The following is a 20,423-nucleotide window of genomic DNA, read 5'->3' as shown; positions in this document are numbered from 1 at the left end:
CTACTCTAATAAACATGATTAATAATCATGATTTACTAGCATGCTATGCAATATTAAATAATTACATGACACTTGCCAAATGCATACAGTTACATTTTTTATTTCGCCAGAAAGAGCTCTTCCTGTGGCAGTGTATTCCTACCACACAGACAAGGGGCTCTTCCTGAATTCCAATGAAGGAGACAGGGGGGCTGAGACAGTGGTTCCATCGGCCATTTCCCCTGCTCCACAATAAAGGAGCCCTGACGGTGCAGTAGCAGACACAGAGTAGGTCTACTCCTCTTCGGCAGCCTGTGGAGGGAGAAGTATGAGGAGAAGAATTTCCCGCTCCTCCAACCCCAACAGTGTAAAACGTATGAAGCCTCTGTACACAAGCCTGGCGTAGGGGACAGGATATGCCGCTATGCTAATCCAAAACATTTAGTAATTAGTTGTGGATATCCTAGTCATTAGTGAGGTTCTATCGTGTATTTAGATTTTGCGTCAGAGAGAGAAAAATTTTGGCAGTAAATAAAATACCTCTTACTTTACAAAATATGAGAAGCTGCTAACAAAAAAGGGAGGGGATTATTGGCCTTTCATCGCGACAACATGGAACATAATACCATCTCCACAGATAGGGGAAGTGGAGGCTAAAGAAGTATTTGACCTTTGCTATTTTGAGAAGGCATCTCCACTTCTCCTGGAAGTGGTCTTTAGTAATATTCTGTATGTCAATGTCACTTTGTGATGGGCACTAAGCTTTGAAAAGGCATCATTAAAGCTCCTGTTGCCACGGAGGTTCTCACCTTTCTTGCCATAATGAGGCCAGAAGGTTTGTGAGATACTTTGAAGACCACACCGCCGTTTCCTGCTCCCAGTTCACTGATTTTCTCGAAGTCGTCATCCTTCAGTTCCCCAACTTTTTGCTTCTGAGTAAGGAAAGCTTCAAGACGTTTACGTTGCTGCTCATCCAATTCTAACTCTTCCAGCTTCTTCTGCAGCGCCTCTAAATTTGTCCTATGCAGCAAAGAGAGCATAATTTGATTAAGCTATCTGATCTCACTAAGGAGATGTCTACACTACAGCCGTTACAGCGGCACAGATATGGCACTGCAGCACCATTGTATAGACACTTCCAACATCAACAGAAGGGGTTTCTGCATCAATATAGTTAATCCACCTCTTTGAGAGGTGGTACCTAGGTCACTGAAAGAACTCTACTGTCAACCTATCCATATCTACACTGGGGGTTAGGTCAATCTAACTACGGGAGTCAGGGCGTGAAGTTTTCAGCTCTGAATGACATAGCCAGATCAATCTAACTTTTACATGTAGACCAGGCCTAAACAATGTTGCAGGGGTGAGAGAAGCAGTACCACTGAAATCAAAGACTACTGGAGTAAGACCCTGAATCCTTACACTTACATGCATCATCTTGCTGGATCACGTCTTACGTGCTCTCACAAGAGTCACACAACTAGGTCCTTGGTGTATGTAAATAGTTTCAGTACAGACAAAATAATACAAAAGTAGCTAGATAATGTCTATCCCCCTCCTCTTTGAGGCACTGGACCAAATTCATGTCTGGTGGAACTCCTTGATCCACCTAGTGGGTTCAATGACTCCGCAGTACTAGTTAATGGTTTGATGAATATTATACCACCTCCACACAAACTATTTTTGGATTCAGATTTTTAATAGGTGATATGCAACTTCCTGCAAAGTTTGTCTGAATGTTTTAAACACTGATCTTCACATGTGATTAAAGATCTGACAATCCATTCAAAAACCTCTCACTTGCATTGTGATACAAAGAAAGTCAGAGAGTTTAAGGCCACAAGGGACCATCAGATCATCTCGTCTGACCTCCTGTATGTCACAGGCCACCAAGACCACCTAATACTCACATCACCCCAACAACCAGTATTACACCAAAGTATTACAATCCTCCAGAGACTAAATTTTTGTGTACCACAGGCAGAGAACAGGAGCAAATAAAGCATAGCCAATAGAATAAAGCAATTAAGCCATTCAAATCATGCACAAACAGAAAATACATACATAAAATAGCCACTTCAGGGACAAAATAAACTGCTTCAATAATAATCAGTCAAAAAGGTTTCAAGTTCACCACTTATTCTGGTCAATAACATGCCAACCAGAAAGCTTGATTTAATATTGGTAGAAAAATAAAGAGCCGAATATAGCAATTCAAAGGACAGCTAAATTTGGGACAGCAGCCAATACATTCAACTTCTACATGAAGAAAACAAACCATAATTTAACTCCAGATCTTAAAAGTATTTCATATCTAAGAAATAGTACATCTGAACAAGAACCCATGCAGATACAGCGATTCCTGAATCCAACAACAATAATAAATTGCAGCTGCAGCAAATATCTAGGGACAAGCCTTCAAATTATTGCTCAGCCAAATCATGAAGCTCTTACCCAGGCAACATTCCCAATGAACTCAGTACTGTGAGAGTAAGGATTTCAGGAGCTGGCTCACAGCCTTTCAGAGAATGCAGCAGGAACACTTTCTCTAGGGATGATTTTAAAGAAGTGAAGGATGATATCCAGCAAAACCATTTATAAGCATCACTTTATAAATACTATTCACTTTCGAAACCATGGCTGAAGGGAAGATGCATTCTGAGTTCTCAGCCAGACACAGACCACTCTAAACAGCAGCGACAAATTATCTTAATATAGCAATAAGTCTGAGTGGACGGTAAAATTATCAGGCACATGACTTCCCTCACTTCACTTCCGCTAAACTGCTCCTTCAGAGCCAAAGAGAGCACCCAAAATTAGAAGTTATCCCTCTTTGAGCTTCCACAGCAGACATGGAATTAGCATCAAGAAGGGGTAAGCAGGTTCAATTAAGAGCCCATTTGTGAGAAAACTTAATCCAACCATCTGAACATGAAAGGGTTAAAAAAAACAAAACCACACCTAGGCATTGTTAACAGCCCTTTCCCTGAATATGATCACAATCATTATTTGTACGCCACCCTACTCTTAGATCAGTTAGAAGTCTGAATGGTTGAGTTAGACAAGACACAATTAAGGTTAACTTAGTTCTTTCTAAGCATTATCCCTTTATTAAGCAAGTTGTATACAGAGTATGAGAATTCCTGAGGTCTATTTCTCCAGTACTGAAGCCTATTCTCATTGCAATAATGCTGAATTTAATAGTGATTTGCTAGCGGACGCACAAGATCAGCTCATCCACCCTTACCAAGAGGATGAGCAGAAATATAATATTTTACTCAATTAATAAAAAAGAACGAAGGAAAAGAAAAATGCACAATCTACTCACCCTGGACAAGTGTAATTTTGCAAGGCTACTTTACATATGAACTAGTCTACATGGGAAAATTTCTGGCATAACTATACTATAATCATTTTTCTGCACTATAGTAAGACCATTTTAAGTCCCTGTGTGGACACTTTATTCTGGGATCAAAGTGATTTTATTCAGAAATTAAACAGAATAATTTGGAAGCAGAGTAATTATACCAGAATCAAGTTCCACACAGGGATTTACACCAGTATCACTATAATGGAATAGCTATTTCAAGATAGCTGTAACAAGACATTTTCCCATGTAGAAAAGCCCAATAGCTAAAGGAGTCCAGCAGACAGACACTATTGTAAAGTTGAGCTGTAAAGAAAGAGGCATACTTTTTCCTCATCTAACTTCCCAAGCATAAGACTAAAAGCCAACTAGCAAACTAGAATTTTCTCAAATATGCCCAGTGAAAAATAACTTAGCATCAGGTCAAGTAAAATATATATTTCAGGGAATGCAGCTGTCCTCCGTTTCTTTTCTTACTGAGATAATTACATGATAAAAATAAGAGCAGGCAATGATTAACAGGAGTTAAGTACCCTTTATTATGTTACAGTAAACTCTTGAGCATTGATGCAAGCAAATTCTATATCCTGCACCGGAAGTTTGCTGACAGATGAGAATAAGCAGCTCATGTTTTCAAAGAACACATGCTGACAGGCCCACTCACCTCATGTCCATTTACTATGTCAGAGAGTGTACCATGTCAGCTAAAGTCTTCAGCAGGTTATAGTTTAGTCAAATGGCCATGTGCTACACTCACAGCTCGCCAGTAAGAGACCAGAGTGTCCATTCGTCATGGGCCACTTCACCTTGAATGGTCCCTTAGCATATGTGCTAACTAATTTATGCTAAAGCGGCAAAGAGTCCTGTGGCACCTTATAGACTAACAGAAGTATTGGCGCATAAGGTTTCGTGGGTGAATACCCACTTCCGACGAATACCAACGAAGTGGGTATTCACCCACAAAAGCTTATGCTCCACTTCATCGGATCACCCACGAAAGCTTATGCTCCAATACGTCTGTTAGTCTATAAAGGTGTCACAGGACTCTTTGCCACTTTTACAGATCCAGACTAACACGGCTACCCCTCTGATACTATTTATGCTAAACTAGCTGTTTGATCTTGTATTTATCTGTGGCACTCGGAGTGCCTTTCCCAGACCTGAAAAAGCACTCTGTATAGCTTGAAAGCTTGTCTCTCTCACCAACAGAAGTTGGTCCAATAAAAGATATTACCTCACCCACCTGGTCACTGAAGCAGAACTAAACAACAAATATTCCATGCACATTCCTAACCAATGTTGAACATATTGTGTAATAAAGAGATACAAAGACAGATAAAAACACTTTGGAAGTACAGCTCTATATGCTTTATGGGAAAGCTACAAAATTACAGGAGGGTGAGGAGAGCGATATTCTTTGGGTCACCCATCCAAATTTTGCATCCTTTAAAATGTCTCCCTATGGACACCTGGAGCAACTTCCCAGAGCTTCAGTACACTCCCATTAAAACTGAACTCCTTCATAGTGTCCTTTTCAGCTACTTAATTTATTTATTTGCATTAAATAGGGCCTGTGATGATCAAGAACATATGGTCCATTAAGGTGTATTAAACCAAAGAATCATTTTTGTCTAACATGATTTCTATGCAGAAGACACACTGTCCTGGGTCTAACACAAAGGGCCAGATTTTCAAAAGAGCTCAAAGACGGATGTACAAGTGCTCAGCCACCATAACTGGGGCCTGTCTTTCAAAAGACCTCAGATCCTATTTAGGCACCTAGGGCAGGATTTTTTAAAGCACTCAAGTTGTTTAGAAGGACAAGTCTCATTGAAATTCAATGGACTTGTGCTCCTAAGTCACTTAAGCACTTTTGAAAAGCATATGCCTAAATAACAGAGCGTTCAGCACTCAACATGTTCAGCTCTGGCCACCGACTTTGGTGCCTAAATGGGGACTGAGGTCTTCTGAAAATCTGGCCTCAATGGGGAATAACAGCTTTAGAAAAATCTGGTCTGTATGCCGCTGACTATTGGGGGAGGGGGTCCAAAATCCACATCTTTATTTGCAAGTAGTCTTGAGGGGGACTGTTACACTTGCTAACAAAAGGCCTGCTACAAAGCTTCCCTTTAAGGGGCTCGTGCACCCTCTTGAAGGCCAGTCAGAGGAAACAAGAGATTCTCTCTCAGTGGTAGGAATACACAACTGGAAGGACCAAGAAACCAGACTCATATACAGACAGGATGCCAGACGACTTTTCAATATCCTTTTTGAGGAAGAGAAAAATTCCAACTAATCCAGCATTTTCTCTTTGCAAATCTTACAGCTGCCATATTGCTCATATGGAATATCCTTATCAATTGCCACAGATAAGAAATACAGTATAAGATTTCAGTTAGTCAGGGAAAGGGTGATCTGCACGACTTAAAAAAAATCTCTAGCAACACCACATTGGTAGTTAAGTTCTCAAAGGCTGAGAATTTGAATTAACCCAGGGAACTTAGAAGTTTGGAAGAGCAGAGGAAAATCTCGATTCTTTTGATCCTTACCAGGTGAAATTCCCCATAACAGCTAAGTTGTAGAGTGAGGAACATGGTGCAAGAGGAATGGAGAAAGTCCTACAGATCCCCAAGTTTCTTTAGATCTGTCGTCCCAGGGCCTTGCATATGAAATTTTACAAAACAAACGAAGAGGAAGATTATGGGGAATTCATATACCAGTGTCTTTAAGACCAGTGCACTGTGAGAAACATTAAGGCAGCTTGATCAGCGGGAAGAGGTAGTAATTGACTGTGAAAAAGTCTGGTAGATACTGTATCTTTATATAAAAAACTCTTATTAAAAGACAAAACTACCTATTAAAATTCATCACCATTGCTGTATGCGGTCTTGGAGTCAGTTTTTCATTGTCAAAAAGCTATGCCTTTGCCAGAGTTCCATCAAAACAAGAAATAATCAAGCCATCCAATGTTTCAGTATTCCAAGTATTATTTTAAAACAGGTGCTACCATTTAATTCATTTCTATGACTTTCCAGCACAAGCACAGATATTAGACACTCTGCAGTAGTGAACGAGTCCAGATTTTGTAGCCATGATCATCTAAACAGAGCAGTAGTAATGTCACTCCATTTGTTAAAGGCACCCTGTAATTCTATAAAGTGCCATGCCTGAACAGTCAGGCTGGAGGGACTATGCCTACAGAATGCCTTCTAGGGCAATAAAGGTGGGGAAAAAACAACAACTGAGCAGCAGAACTTATGTCTTTTTAAAGAAAATGCAACACCAGTATCAAGGTATTAGGTTTACAGGGTTGGGGGCTGGCTCCGTTCCCATCCTGCCTAGTCATAACTCTCTTGGGGTATGTTGCATTACCTCTTCCCTCCTGCCCTCAGGCCTAGTATACACAGGGAGGGGTTCAATCTAAGATACGCAACTTCAGCTATGAGAATAGCGTAGCTGAAGTCGACACATCTTAGATCGACTTAGAATCACTTATTTCGCATCCTCGCGGCGCAGGATCGATGGCCACCGCTCCCCCGTCGACTCCGCTTCCGCCTCTCGCCCCTCACCCTGGTGGAGTTCCGGAGTCGACAGCAGAGCAATCAGGGATCGATTTATCGCATCTACACTAGACACGATAAATCGATCCCCGATAGATCGATCACTACCCGCAGATCCGGTGGGTAGTGTAGACGTGGCCTCAGATACAACACTGTAGACATAATTCCCAGCCTCTTAAACAAGGAACATTTCTGTTACTGCAGTAATTTCACAATTCTGCTTTTGTATTTCGAAGCAATTCACTGCAATAAAGTCAAACCAGAACAAATGTGCTGTGCATACGTCTAAGTTAAATTTAGGTATAAGTATGCGGACCAATTGAAAAAGGCAGGATTTTCTTGCAAGGTATGTATGTATTTGGGGCTACTTTTTCAGATTTTGTGTGAGTAGTAGCAGAGATCAGCTTCCCATCAATCAATCAATAATATTGCCATACATGGGGAGAGGTTCATAATCTTACGCCGGCCCCTTTATACCCGGTAAAAGCCCCAGTTCTGGCCAGGGCTGTCACTCTCTCAGTCACAGCACAGAGGTATGCCAGGAGCATGGCTGGAATCAGAAGGAATGTGTCAGAGGCAGGGCCAACAGCACAGAACCAGTGGAGAATCTGGCCAGTGCTGCTGCCCATAGGGAAGCCCAGAAAGGCTACCATAATTTAGACAGGCCCCAAGGGCCAACTAAATTAGACAAAGGGCCCCTTGAGCAGTCCAGAATCTGGAGGGTGAACAGCTGGCTAAAATCCACTTTAGTCCCTACTTGTCCCTGAGGACAGAGCTGGGCCTTCTAAAGGTGCAGTACATAATCTCACCAGGGACTCCTGAAGGGGCAAAATGTCATCCAGATGCTACCACTTAAGCTATGTCACTTTTAAGGCCCATCAATCTGGACAGTGAACCTTGAAACCTGAAGCAGCATACTCCCTCCTTGGAGCAGCTGGGAGACAGGAAAGGAGACTGCTGCCGCTTACTCTGTGCTAGATGGTAATATCACAATCTAGCCCCAGAGAAGCAGAAAAGAACTCCTCATTTTCAAAGCACACTACCAATAATGCCAAACCCATTAGACCAAACCAAATAGATTTCTATTTACATTTTAAAAGAGGGTAAGATCATTTCGGATTCACATCCGTGACAGAATAATTAATAATATACCACAACGTTAATACTCTTAAAATACTTTTTGAGGTAATACGTTATCTGTAAATCTTTGTGCCTGAATACTTCAAATACTTGTTCAGTTGCTGATTTTTATTCATTTTAGCTGTGTGTATTTTTACAATCTATTCAAAAAGAGGTGCAATTCTGTGACTGCAGAAGAAGGTACAGTATCCTTCAGATCTACTGGAGGCTGTTTTCTGGAACAGTGACAGGAAAGCTTTTCTACGCGCCTACACACCTGTCAACTCTAAAAAGAAAGTAGGCAGTGCACTACATGATTTGCATGAACCACAGCAATCAGGGAACTGAAAAAAATTCTGAACTAAGATCATGAGGACATCTTATACATTTTGAAAGACAAAGTGACAGCCAGAACACAGTCCACAAAGATTTATCCAAGATATGTAAATTCATTCAAAATGTGCAAAGGACTCTGTTCTTTGGCACAAAAACAGTAATTTCTGTACATTCTGTCAATTTCATCTATTTTCCGTTTTTACAATAGATTTGATTTCAAAATTAATGCTCACAATGACTGGACAACCAATATTTCGCACCAATGCATTAAATTTATCTGTCCATCTATTTAATAGAGATAAAAGAAAAAAATCCAAAATAGGATTCTTCATATGTGTCGGCAACTATAAGCCCCAGTTCAGCAAAGCCCTGCAGTTTGTGCTTCCACCTCACTGACTTCAATGTTAGGTATTGATTGAATGTAACTAGATTGTGCTTCACTGCTTTCTTGAATAGGGGTCGAAGGTCCAGATTCTGCTACCTTGACTCACACAGAGTAGTATTTTACTCCATGAGTAGTTCCACTGAAACAAAACTGCTCTATCACTTTGCAAAAACTATTGCGCAGTGTTCCTGTTGCAATCACAGACAGGACTACAAACTTATCACATGCCTGGACACAACCTGTTCCTTCCTATGCATCTGGTTGATCCATTCTTTCATACAAAGAGCATAACAAAGTTTAAAAGAATGCTTTTTGGGGGGACAGAGTAGAAAACTCATCAAGCTCTATCCAGTGAAGATATGGTAATTGATAGTAACCAATTAAAGGGCACAATTCCTATTCTCACTACATTCTGTAAAGGCTAAATCATGTTCTGTTCTTTAGGATCCTCTCCTCTGAAGAATAAAAAATAATAAGCTCTACTATACCACATCAGATCCATAGAACTCAATGAACTATAGAACAGAAGGCAAGTATCATTATTCCAATCTACCTATGGAGAAACTGAGGCAAAGATGATGATGTGATGTGCCCCAGATGATATAAGAGGTTACATTTTCCTTCAGTCTGAATTTCTCTGAGGCCTTGAGGGTTGATGAGGATGAACTAGAGGGGCAATTTCTAGAAATTCTACCACAAAATAAATTCATATTATGCTAACAGCTTCCTCCAAAACAGTAGTTCAGCATATGCCAAATTACTGAACACCTGCCCAGCAGCTAGGAAGAATGCGAGAAGAATGTATCCAGTCAGAAGTAGCCTTTAATGCAGGAATGGGCAAACTTTTTGGCCTGAGGGCCGCATCGGGTTTCAGAAATTGTATGGAGGGCTGGTTCGGGGAGGCTGAGCCTCCCTCAACAGCCAGGGGTGGCCAAGCCCCGGCCCCTGCCCCAAATTCCCCCCCCACCCGCTTCTTGCCTCCTGATGCCTCCCCCTGGACCCCTTCCCCATCCACCCCCCCCAGCTCCCTGTCCCCTGACCACCCCCAAAACCCCCACCCCTGACTACCCCCCGCCACCCCATCCAACCTTCCTCTCATTCCTGACTGCCCCCCCAGGACCCCTGCCTCATCCAACCACCCCTTCTCTCTGACTGCCCCTGGAACCCGTGCCCCCCCCACCGCATCCAACCTGTCTTCTCATTCCTGACTGCCCCCCCACCACCCCATTCAAACCCACCTCCTTCCTGACTGCCCCCCCGGACCCCTGACCCCATTCAACCCCCTGTTCCCCGCCCTCTGACCACCCCAACCCCTGTCCATGCCCCCCCGCCCCAGAACTCCCCTGCCCTCTATCCAACCCCCCTACTCCCTGCCCCCTTACCACGCTGCCTGGAGCACGGGTGGCTGGAGCCCGGCTGGAGCCAACTATGCCACTGCACAGCCTGGAGCACCAGGTCAGGCCGGGCTCTGCAGCTGCGCTGCCTCAGGAGCTTGCCGCCCCAAGCATTGCGCCAGCAGTGCGGCGAGGTGAGGGTGTGGGGGAGGAGGGACAGTGAGGGAGGGGCCGAGGACTAGCCTCCCGGGCCAGGAGCTCAGGGGCCGGTCAGGAGGGTCCCACGGGCCACCCGTAATTTGCCCACCTCTGCTTTAATGCCTGGTCCAGATCTTCCTCCAACATCCTCCCATTGCCACCTACCCAAGAAGCAATGCAGAGAGTCTAAGATTAGACAAGAAGCCAGAAGTATGTTAGGATCTTGAGGAAGTCCTCATATATTGCCAAGGAAAGAAGAGATTCAGTCTATTTTCCTCCTGCTTCTTCCAAGTAGAAACATAAGCCTTCTTAAAGATAACTTGTAACAGATGCTCCACTGAAATCGGTGGAGCTACCCACACTGATTTAAACCACTGAGGATCAGCCCAGAATATAAAGGCTGCCACTGAAGTCAGTCATCAAAGAAACTGCTCAATTTCCAGCATGCCCTTGAGTAGCCCATAAATAAAAAAGGTTAGTGTCAGGAATTGCCTGCAGATTAGCCATCACCTCATTTCTGGGATGGATTAAGACACATTTTCAGGTTTAGTATCATCAGGACACAAACATCAATGAGGACCAAAATGGAAACAGCTCTATTTAAAAACCAGACTTTCAATGATAGAAGGAATGTAAAAAGAAAGTATAGCCAAGCACATTTTGTTTTGTATAATATTCTCTCTCCATACTGACAATCCATGTCCTCAATCTTCAAAAGCTGGAAGATATGGACTTCAGACAAAGGAAAAGAGATGGCCAGATGAGTTGAAGGGCTCTGGCACAATCCTGCAGAGTAAGGGCTCTGCAACCAACGGCACAAAATAAATCTGCAAAAGTAGTTTATAGATTGGACTGAAAAAACCAAGAATCCTTCTCTTGGTTCTTTCTCCTTTGCCACAGCGTTCCTGATGTCACAGAAAACCTGAAACATATGCTTTTCGAGGAGACAGTCTCAGTAACATGTATGAACTGAACTGAAACAAAACAGACACTGGAGCAGATCATAGGAAGAAGGGAAGCCATGGGGACTGATGATTGTGCAAAAATTGACAATGTGATTAACTGCTTCTGCCCAATTAACAAGACCTCCACAGGGAGACCTTACCGCCAAACTCAAGTTTGCTATAAAAAAGGGTTTCAACCAGAGGTTAAAACAACCAACAACAACAAAAGATACTGAAAACTCAATAAGAACTCAGAAATAACTGAAGAAAATTCATTCTCCCCCCATCATAATCAACAGTAATCTTGAAACAGACAATTTAGGTTTTGCTTATAGACAGAAGCATACACCTACATGATGGATTAGAAGAAACAGTACTGCAATAGAAAGTAAACATCTCTCAGAAATTACAGTAGCAGCTGTAAGCACCAACAATCTATTTGTGCTTACAGAGGTCCTGTTTTTCCACTGTCCTATTAATCTCTGTATATATATATTCTCTATATAAGAACAGGAGATACAGATTGGGATGGTAATGATGGGGATAGGTCTTGGGCTAACAGACTTGAAAATACAGTTGTCCTAGATTTCAAGTTACAGTAAAGAAAGAGCTGGAGTGTGACAGTGTAGTGCTTAGTGGCACAAAAACTCCAATTGCCTGATTTGCAGGTGTTCTCAGCATCCATCACTCCAACTGAAGTAGATGGGAATTATGGGTAATCACAGGCCCTGTGATTTTCAGCTAGCAGACTACAGAGTGCAAAAATGTTGGTCAGTGGAAAAAGTGGGTGACATAATATCTTTTGTGGGACCAACTTCTGTTGGTCAGAGACAGAGAGAGAGAAGCTTTCAAGCCACACAGAGCTCTTCTTCAGGACCTACTTTGAACTCTGTGTGGCTCGAAAGCTTGTCTTTCTCACCAACAGAAGTTGGTCCGATAAAAGATATTACCTCACCTACTTCATATCTCTAATATCCTGGGATTGTCACGGCTACAACTACATTACGTACAAGAGCTCAGGGTGGCATGTTTTCCAGACTCTCTGAAATATCTCCACAGTTTTACTTAAACAGTAAAGCAAATACTGGTTTCAGTTAGCCTCTTTCATCTACTGAGGTTTAAAAAGGGTAAATTTAGAAATTTCATTAAAACATGTCTAGAGAGAAGAGGAATGTTCTGAACATACTGCTAATCATGAAGTATTCAGCACCAAAGGCATTAGCTAAATCATTTTATCATTGTATATGATAATCAAGATGTGGTCTTACTCAACCAAGACTGGAATTTTACTTAAAATGATTCAGTTGTACGCAGCTCACACATAATTCACAACTGTTTCAAATGTTTTAGACAACAGATAAGGTTTGATTTGTTATATAGGGTATGTCTCAGAGGCAGGACTGTCCTGCCCAGCCCCTGAGCCCCCGGCCAGGGAAGCTAGCCCCCAGCCCCTCCCCTGCTGTCCCCCCACCCCCGCAGCCTCAGCGCGCCACGCCGCCAGCGCTCTGGCCCGCCGCTCCTGCCGGGCAGCACAGCGATGTGGCTGGCTCCAGCAGGGTAAGGGAGTGGGGAGTCCTGGAGGGCAGACAGGCGACAGGGAGCGGGGGGGTTGGATAGGCATGGGATTCCCAGGAGGCCTGTCAGGGGGTGGGGGTGTGGATAGGGGTCGGGGCAGTCAGGGGACAGGGAGAAGGGGCGGTTGGGTAGGGGGTGGGGTCCCGGGGCAGCGGTCAGGGGAGAAGAAGCACGGGGGGGGTTGGATGGGTTGGGGATTCTGAGGGGGGCAGTCAGAGGGCAGGAAGTGGGAGGGGGTGGATAGGGGACAGGGGGCAGGCTGTTTGGGGAGGCACAGCCTTCCCTACCTAGCCCTCCATATAGTTTTACAACCCCGATGTTGCCCTTGGGCCAAAAAGTTTGCCCACCCGTGGTATGTCTACACTATGGAGACTGTATTGGCATAGCAAGATCACTGTAGACGCAGTCTACTCTGACAAAGGGGTTTTTCTGGTCATTGTACGACCACCTCCCTGAGAGACATTAGCTACATTGATGGAAGCATTCTCTCACAGACATAGCTGCATCCACACTAGGGTTAGGTTAACATAAAACCATAAGAATGGCTATATTGGGGCCAGACCAAAGGTCCATCCAGCCCAGTATCCTGTCTACCGACAGTGGCCAATGCCAGATGCCCCATAGGGAGTGAACCTAACAGGTAACGATCAAGTGATCTCTCTCCTGCCATCCATCTCCACCTTCTGACAAACGGAGGCTAGGGACACCATTCCTTACCCATCCTGGCTAATAGCCATTAATGGACTTAACCTCCATGAATTTATCTAGTTCTCTTTTAAACCCTGGTATAGTCATAGCCTTCACAACCTCCTCAGGCAAGCATTTCCACAGGTTGACTGTGCGCTATGTGAAGATGTGCTTCCTTTTATTTGTTTTAAACCTGCTGCCCATTAATTTCATTTGGTGGACCCTAGTTCTTATATTATGGGAACAAGTAAATAACTTTTCCTTAGAGACTAACCAATTTATTTGAGCATAAGCTTTCGTGAGCTACAGCTCACTTCGTCCGATGAAGTGAGCTGTAGCTCACGAAAGCTTATGCTCAAATAAATTGGTTAGTCTCTAAGGTGCCACAAGTACTCCTTTTCTTTTTGCGAATACAGACTAACACGGCTGTTACTATGAAACTTTTCCTTATTCACTTTCTCCACACTACTCATGATTTTATATACCTCTATCATATCCCCCCTTAGTCTCCTCTTTTCCAAGCTGAAAAGTCCTAGCCTCTTTAATCTCTCCTCATATGGGACCCGTTCCAAACCCCTAATCATTTTAGTTGCCTTTCTCTGAACCTTTTCTAATGCCAGTATATCTTTTTTGAGATGAGGAGACCACATCTGTTTACAGTATTCCAGATGTGGGCATACCATGGATTTATATAAGGGCAATAAGATATTCTCCACATCCTGTTCACACAGTGTGCAGCGGCAGTCAAAAAAGTGGATGTCTTCAGAGAACTATCCACAATGACTCCAAGATCTCTTTCCTGATTAGTTGTAGCTAAATTAGCCCCCCATAATATTGTATGTATAGTTGGGGTTATTTTTTCCAACGTGCATTATTTTATATTTATCCAAATTAAATTTCATTTGCCATTTTGTTGCCCAATCACTTTTGTGAGATCTTTTTGAAGTTCTTCACAGTCTGCTTTGGTCTTAACTATCTTCAGCAGTTTAGTATCATCTGCAGACTTTGCCACCTCAGTGTTTACCCCTTTCTCCAGATCGTTTATGAATATGTTGAATAGGATTGGTCCTAGGACTGACCCTTGGGGAACACCACTAGTTACCCCTCTCCATTCTGAAAATTTACCATTTATTCCTACCCTTTGTTCCCTGTCTTTTAACCAGTTCTCAATCCATGAAAGGATCTTCCCTCTTATCCCATGACAACTTAATTTACGTAAAAGTCTTTGGTGAGGGACTTTGTCAAAGGCTTTCTGGAAGTGTAAGTACATTATGTCCACTGGATCCCCCTTGTCCACATGTTTGTTGACCCCTTCAAAGAACTCTAATAGATTAGTAAGACATGATTTCTCTTTACAGAAACCATGCTGACTTTTGCCCAACAATTTATGTTCTTCTATGTGTCTGACACTTTAATTCTTCACTATTGTTTCAGCTAATTTGCCCAGTACTGACATTAGACTTATCAGCATGTAATTGCCGGGATCACCTCCAGAGCCCTTTTTAAATATTGGCATTACATTATCTATCTTCCAGTCATTGGGTACAGAAGCCGATTTAAAGGACAGGTTACAAACCATAGTTAATAGTACCGCAAATTTCACATTTGAGTTCTTTCAGAACTCTTGGGTGAATGCCCTCTGGTCCCGGTGACTTGTTACTGTTAAGTTTATCAATTACGGTAATTCCAAAACCTCCTCTAGTGACATTTGAATCTGTGACAATTCCTCAGATTTGTCACCTACAAAAGACGGCTCAGGTTTGGGAATCTCCCTAACATCCTCAGCCATGAAGACTGAAGCAAAGAATTCATTTAGTTTCTCCGCAATGACTTTATCATCTTTAAGTGCTCCTTTTGTATCTTGATCATCCAGGGGTCCCACTGGTTGTTTAGCAGGCTTCCTGCTTCTGATGTACTTAACAAAAACATTTTGTTACTACCTTTTGAGTTTTTGGTTAGCTGTTCTTCAAACTCCTTTTTGGCTTTTCTTATTACATTTTTACACTTAATTTGGCAGTGTTTATGCTTCTTTCTATTTACCTCACTAGGATTTGACTTCCACTTTTTAAAAGATGCCTTTTTATCTCTCACTGCTTCTTTTACGTGGTTGTTAAGCCACAGTGGCTCTTTTTTAGTTCTTTTACTGTGTTTTTTAATTTGGGGTACACATTTAAGTTGGGCCTCTATTATAATGTCTTTGAAAAGTGTCCATGCAGCTTGCAGGGATTTCACTCTAGTCACTGTACCTTCTAATTTCTGTTTAACTAACCTCCTCATTTTTGCATAGTTCCCCTTTCTGAAATTAAATGCCACAGTAGTTGGGCTGTTGAGGTGTTCTTCCCATCACAGGAATGTTAAATGTTATTATATTATGGTCACTATTTCCAAGCAGTCCTGTTATAATTACCTCTTGGACCAGATCCTGCGCTCCACTCAGGACCAAATCGAGAGTTGCCTCTCCCCTTCTGGGTTCCTGTACCAGCTGCTCCAAGAAGCAGTCATTTAAAGTATCGAGAAATTTTGTCTCTGCATTTTGTCCTGAGGTGACATGTACCCAGTTAATATGAGGATAATTGAAATACCACACTATTATTGAGTTCTTTATTTTGATAGCCTCTCTAATCTCCCTTAGCATTTCATCGTCACTATCACTGTCCTGGTCAGGTGGTCGATAATAGATCGACCGTTATATTCTTATTAGAGCATGGAATTACTATCCATAGAGATTCTTTGGAACATGTGGATTCATTTAAGATTTTTACTTCATTTGATTCTACATTTTCTTTCACATATTGCCACTCCCCTCCCCCCCCCCCGCCCGACCTGTTCTGTCCTTCTGATATATTTTGTACCTCGGAATGATTGTGTCCCATTGATTGTCCTCACTCCACCAGGTTTCTGCGACGCCTATTATATCAATATCCTCCTTTAACACGAGGGACTCTAGTTCACCCATCTTATTATTTAGACTTCTAGCATTTGTGTACAAGCATTTTAAAAACTTGTCACTGCTTATTTTTCTGATGCGTCAGATTCTTTTTTATGTGAATGTTTCTCGTCTGATCTGGCCCATACTTTATCCTCTTCCATCCTCTCCTCCTCACTAAAACCTAGAGAATCTCTATCAATAGACATTCCTCTAAGAGAAGTCTCCATCCAATCCACATGCTCCTCTGCAGCAGGTTGGCATAGATGTGGCACTCAGAGGTGTGTATTTTTCACACCCCTGACTGACACTGCTATGTTGACCTCACTTTTAAGCATAGACTAAGCCATAAAGTTACTACTACAAGCTAGCTACACATTTTCCATTTAAAAAAAAAAAAAAGTTTGCTTCAGCTTTCATACAGATTTTGTTTGAGTGGTGAGAGTTACCCATGTCTCACCTTTGGAAAACTATATCAAGAAGAAAAATAATTTGATCCCAAGGTGCAGAGTATATGGAAACTATTGCTGCTGCAGCCTCTTCCTGAATTAAACTAATGATCTTATTGTTAAAGATGTACACTACTGTAAAGGGTTGTCTACATAGAGACACTCAAGAAAGTTAAGGCAAATCAAAGATGTGAAATCTATGTACGTACATTAAAGTGCATTAAACTCCCAAGTGGATGCTCTCAGACAGGCATCTATGTCCTTAGTTCAAAGTTACAGCAAACTAAGGTTAAACTAATTTTTAAATTTATGTGCACTGACTTCACATTTTCAGCTGATTCACCTCAACTTTCCTGTGTGTTTCCATATAGACATGTCTTCAGTGTGGCACTCATTCCTACTCAGTTACACTTGGAATTAGTTTTATAACAAAAAATAAAAAAATAAAAATCTTAAATGAATTCTGATCCAGTTTCTGACAAGTAACTATCTAATATAAATCTGTTGAAAGAAACTGCATGTCACAAACAATTTCCCCATCCATAACACATGTGGATATATCTAATTAGAACTTCTGCAGGCCAGTCACATGATCTGAATGACTGAGACAAACAAACATTCAGAGAAAGCAAATGCTAGATTTTCAAAATTATTTCAGTTCTAATACAGAGTGATTAACAAAACACTTAAAGAATACGTTTTAAAACATTTATCCTGTGTCCCTTGAATAGGTTTAAAGGGTTCTTCGGAAATTCTTTTGGATACACAGACTGCCCCTCAGCAGTAAAAATACATGTTATGGTTTGCCAGTCTGTTCTATGGGACTTTTCATTAGGATGGAATACCAGGAAGTTACAGGTTTTCAAAATTTTTATAGCAAGTACTATATCCAGAAAGCTTTGAAGAGTGACTAATAATAGTCCTATGTTTCCATGGTATACAATACATCATGATGTACTAACAGTAAATATTAACTTACAGTTGACATGATCAGAAAAATCCACCATTTAATAATTTATAATGGAAGGGAGATCCAGATCTGGGTCTGAATTTCCCTAAAGTTTGAGGGTGCTTTAAATCTGATTCAATTGTCTTGAAAAACAAGCAAAATTTCACTTCACATGATGTTAGTCATTAATAAAATAATAATAATGCCTAGCTGTAATCAAGGTAAATTCTAATTTTAAAAAAATCATTGATTTTTTCCCCACCTCCAAGTTACCAACAATATACATAAAAGCAAACACTATACCAAAAAAAATCAAACGAGAGTTTTTTTCAAGCTACTTTATCCATTTTCCAAAGATTTAGTTTAATCCTTACCAACAAACATGTAAAGCCCTCTGTACTCTGGTAACAATCCAATCCTTTAGCAACTAAATAACCTTCACTGAACAGCTGACCTCTCTTTCCCTTTGTTAAGAGCCTAAACAGTTTTGTATTCAATAATCCATTTCTGTGATGCAGAACTATATTTTTATTTCAAAGCAGAATGGGCCTTCATACGTACATCACTACATTTAGTGCATTAGCATTTCTTCTCCAGATACCCATGTTCAGATCCCTTACGTAAAGTATCCTAATGGCTTCAACCCAGTCTGAGTGGATATATTTATACACTACAAAGCTGCGCCACCCAGCTACTGCAAACACAATTGTATAATCCAGTGGTTCTCAATCCACAGCCCATGGGCCACTTGTGGCTCAATTAGCCCACAGCTGCAGCCCATGTGACATTCTCAGGTAATACAGACAGTATATATATATTCTGTGTATGTGGCCCACATAACACTGAGAGCTGCATATGCAGCCCATAATGGTAAATAGGTTGAGGACCACTGGTGTAACCAGTTGATGGGTGGTCAACTTTACAGTTACAATACATACACACAACAGCCCTTCCATTGAGTTATTATACATACAAATAACATTTAGATGATACAGCACTTTTACATGTGAAGATTAATTGATTTGTAAAACATTTTGAACTCCTCCCCAAAAGGTAGGTAAATATTATTTTCATAGCAGAGATGAGGATGTCAGGCACAATGGGATGAAATAAATTGCTTAAGGCTATAAAGTCTGCTGCAGAGCCAGGATTAGAAGTCAGAAGTTCATGACTCACGATCTCATACACATTCCTTAGATATGTGGAGACAAGGAAGCAACACACACACATAACACACCCCAAGAACTTTGTCATAACCTGGAGCCAGCCTAATGGAGCAGGAGTGGAGGAGAAAAATAAAATTAACAAACAAAAAAAAATTCCCCCCAAAAGCTTGTTGGGATTAAATCAACCCTTTGATATAAAGTTCACAAATCTGTCTATAATTATGATAAACTACGCAGCTTGCTCTGGCTGACCCAGCCATTGAATCAAGTGAACCTCTGCTCTGTTGTGACTTTATATGACAAATCCAGCAATCCTTGAATGTCTTCATTTGAGAATCAGAACTGCTGACTCACAATACCCCCTCCCACAAACCCCCCCCCAATGAAGCACAAAACAGATTTTTAAAAAATTCAGGCAAAAATGCTGCTGGTAAGGTCTTTAAAAAAAAATAAGGGTCATAAGAAGAAAAAAAGAAAAGAAAAGGTATTACTCTATAGAGAATCTGGGGGACAGAATTGTTGTACCAAGTCCCACAGAGACTGTAAATTAAAATAATCTACTTTCCTGCACATTAGTTTCCTATGTATCATCTGATCACTGACATCACACCATACTCTCTCCTGATGGAATGTCTCAGAATTGATGAAATATAGGCACAAGATCATAAATTAACGTGACAGTAGATGAAGTTCTATTGCAATTCACTCTCTTCTAGTTCAGGCATGACTGTATGAATGGCTGCGGGTAACAATGAGTTCCGCTTTAGCAGATGTTTGAGAAGAGTTACTAAGCAGTGAATTATTCCCTTCTCCAAAATAGTTGTTAATTCCCTGTGGGGCAGTAACTGGCAGTACAGTTGGCATGTGCCTTCCAATGTACTGTCTCCTCAGAAGCAATATTTGTCTGAACTAATACTATTGAACATTTACCACAACAGAAATCATTTGGTCATGACATTCCAATGATAAAACAATATGCATCTAGAAAACACTTACAGCTGACTGCTCCCTCCAAAGAAAAACCTGTGGGAGGGGGAGAAACAAAATGAAAATTCTGCAAGTTAGAACCTGAAGTTGTCAACTATTGCTCCTCCTAGGAGAGGAATTTTTGGCTGACAGCAGTACAGTCTGCAAACCTTATAAATCCCAGGCAATCCCCAAGGTTGCTTCTAGCAACAGTAAAGGGTGACTTAAAAAAACAAATCACATTCATATCCAAAAATTTGGTACCCACTCTGTTATACGCAACACCTCTCTCTCTTCCATGTATAGAAATTCACACCTTTTTTTCAGTGTGTGTATCTTGGGTATACAAATAAACTTAACATACAGTCAGTTACACTGTTTTGCTTCTGACCAGCTGCGCTTCCTGTCTCATGCATGGGCAGGAAGACTCTTTCTTGAACTGCGGTGGGCGGAACTCAAGTATACACCATTTCCCATGTCCTC

General features: G+C 41.5%; 1 protein-coding gene across 4 annotated transcripts in view; it reads right to left on the bottom strand.

Annotated features, from left to right (window-relative positions):
• MAP2K1 (mitogen-activated protein kinase kinase 1) overlaps nucleotides 1–20,423 on the bottom strand; it is a 65,807-nt gene that overhangs the window by 34,577 nt on the left and 10,807 nt on the right. Inside the window, exons 2-3 of one of the 4 annotated variants that reach the window (XM_073304394.1) lie at nucleotides 19,971–19,997; nucleotides 789–999 (exon numbers count right to left, since the gene is read on the bottom strand). The exons of 1 other annotated variant lie outside the window; for it this stretch is intronic. In XM_073304394.1, the coding sequence (XP_073160495.1) occupies nucleotides 789–999; nucleotides 19,971–19,997 (238 nt within the window). Of the gene's footprint in view, nucleotides 1–788; nucleotides 1,000–19,970; nucleotides 19,998–20,423 lie in introns of those variants that run through there. 2 more of the 4 variants (XM_073304395.2, XM_073304397.1) reach the window with 2 other exon arrangements.

Source organism: Lepidochelys kempii, chromosome 10 (genome assembly GCF_965140285.1).
Source record: "Lepidochelys kempii isolate rLepKem1 chromosome 10, rLepKem1.hap1, whole genome shotgun sequence".
Classification (NCBI taxonomy): Eukaryota; Metazoa; Chordata; order Testudines; family Cheloniidae; genus Lepidochelys; species Lepidochelys kempii.
This window is presented reverse-complemented; position numbering and strand designations above follow the sequence as displayed.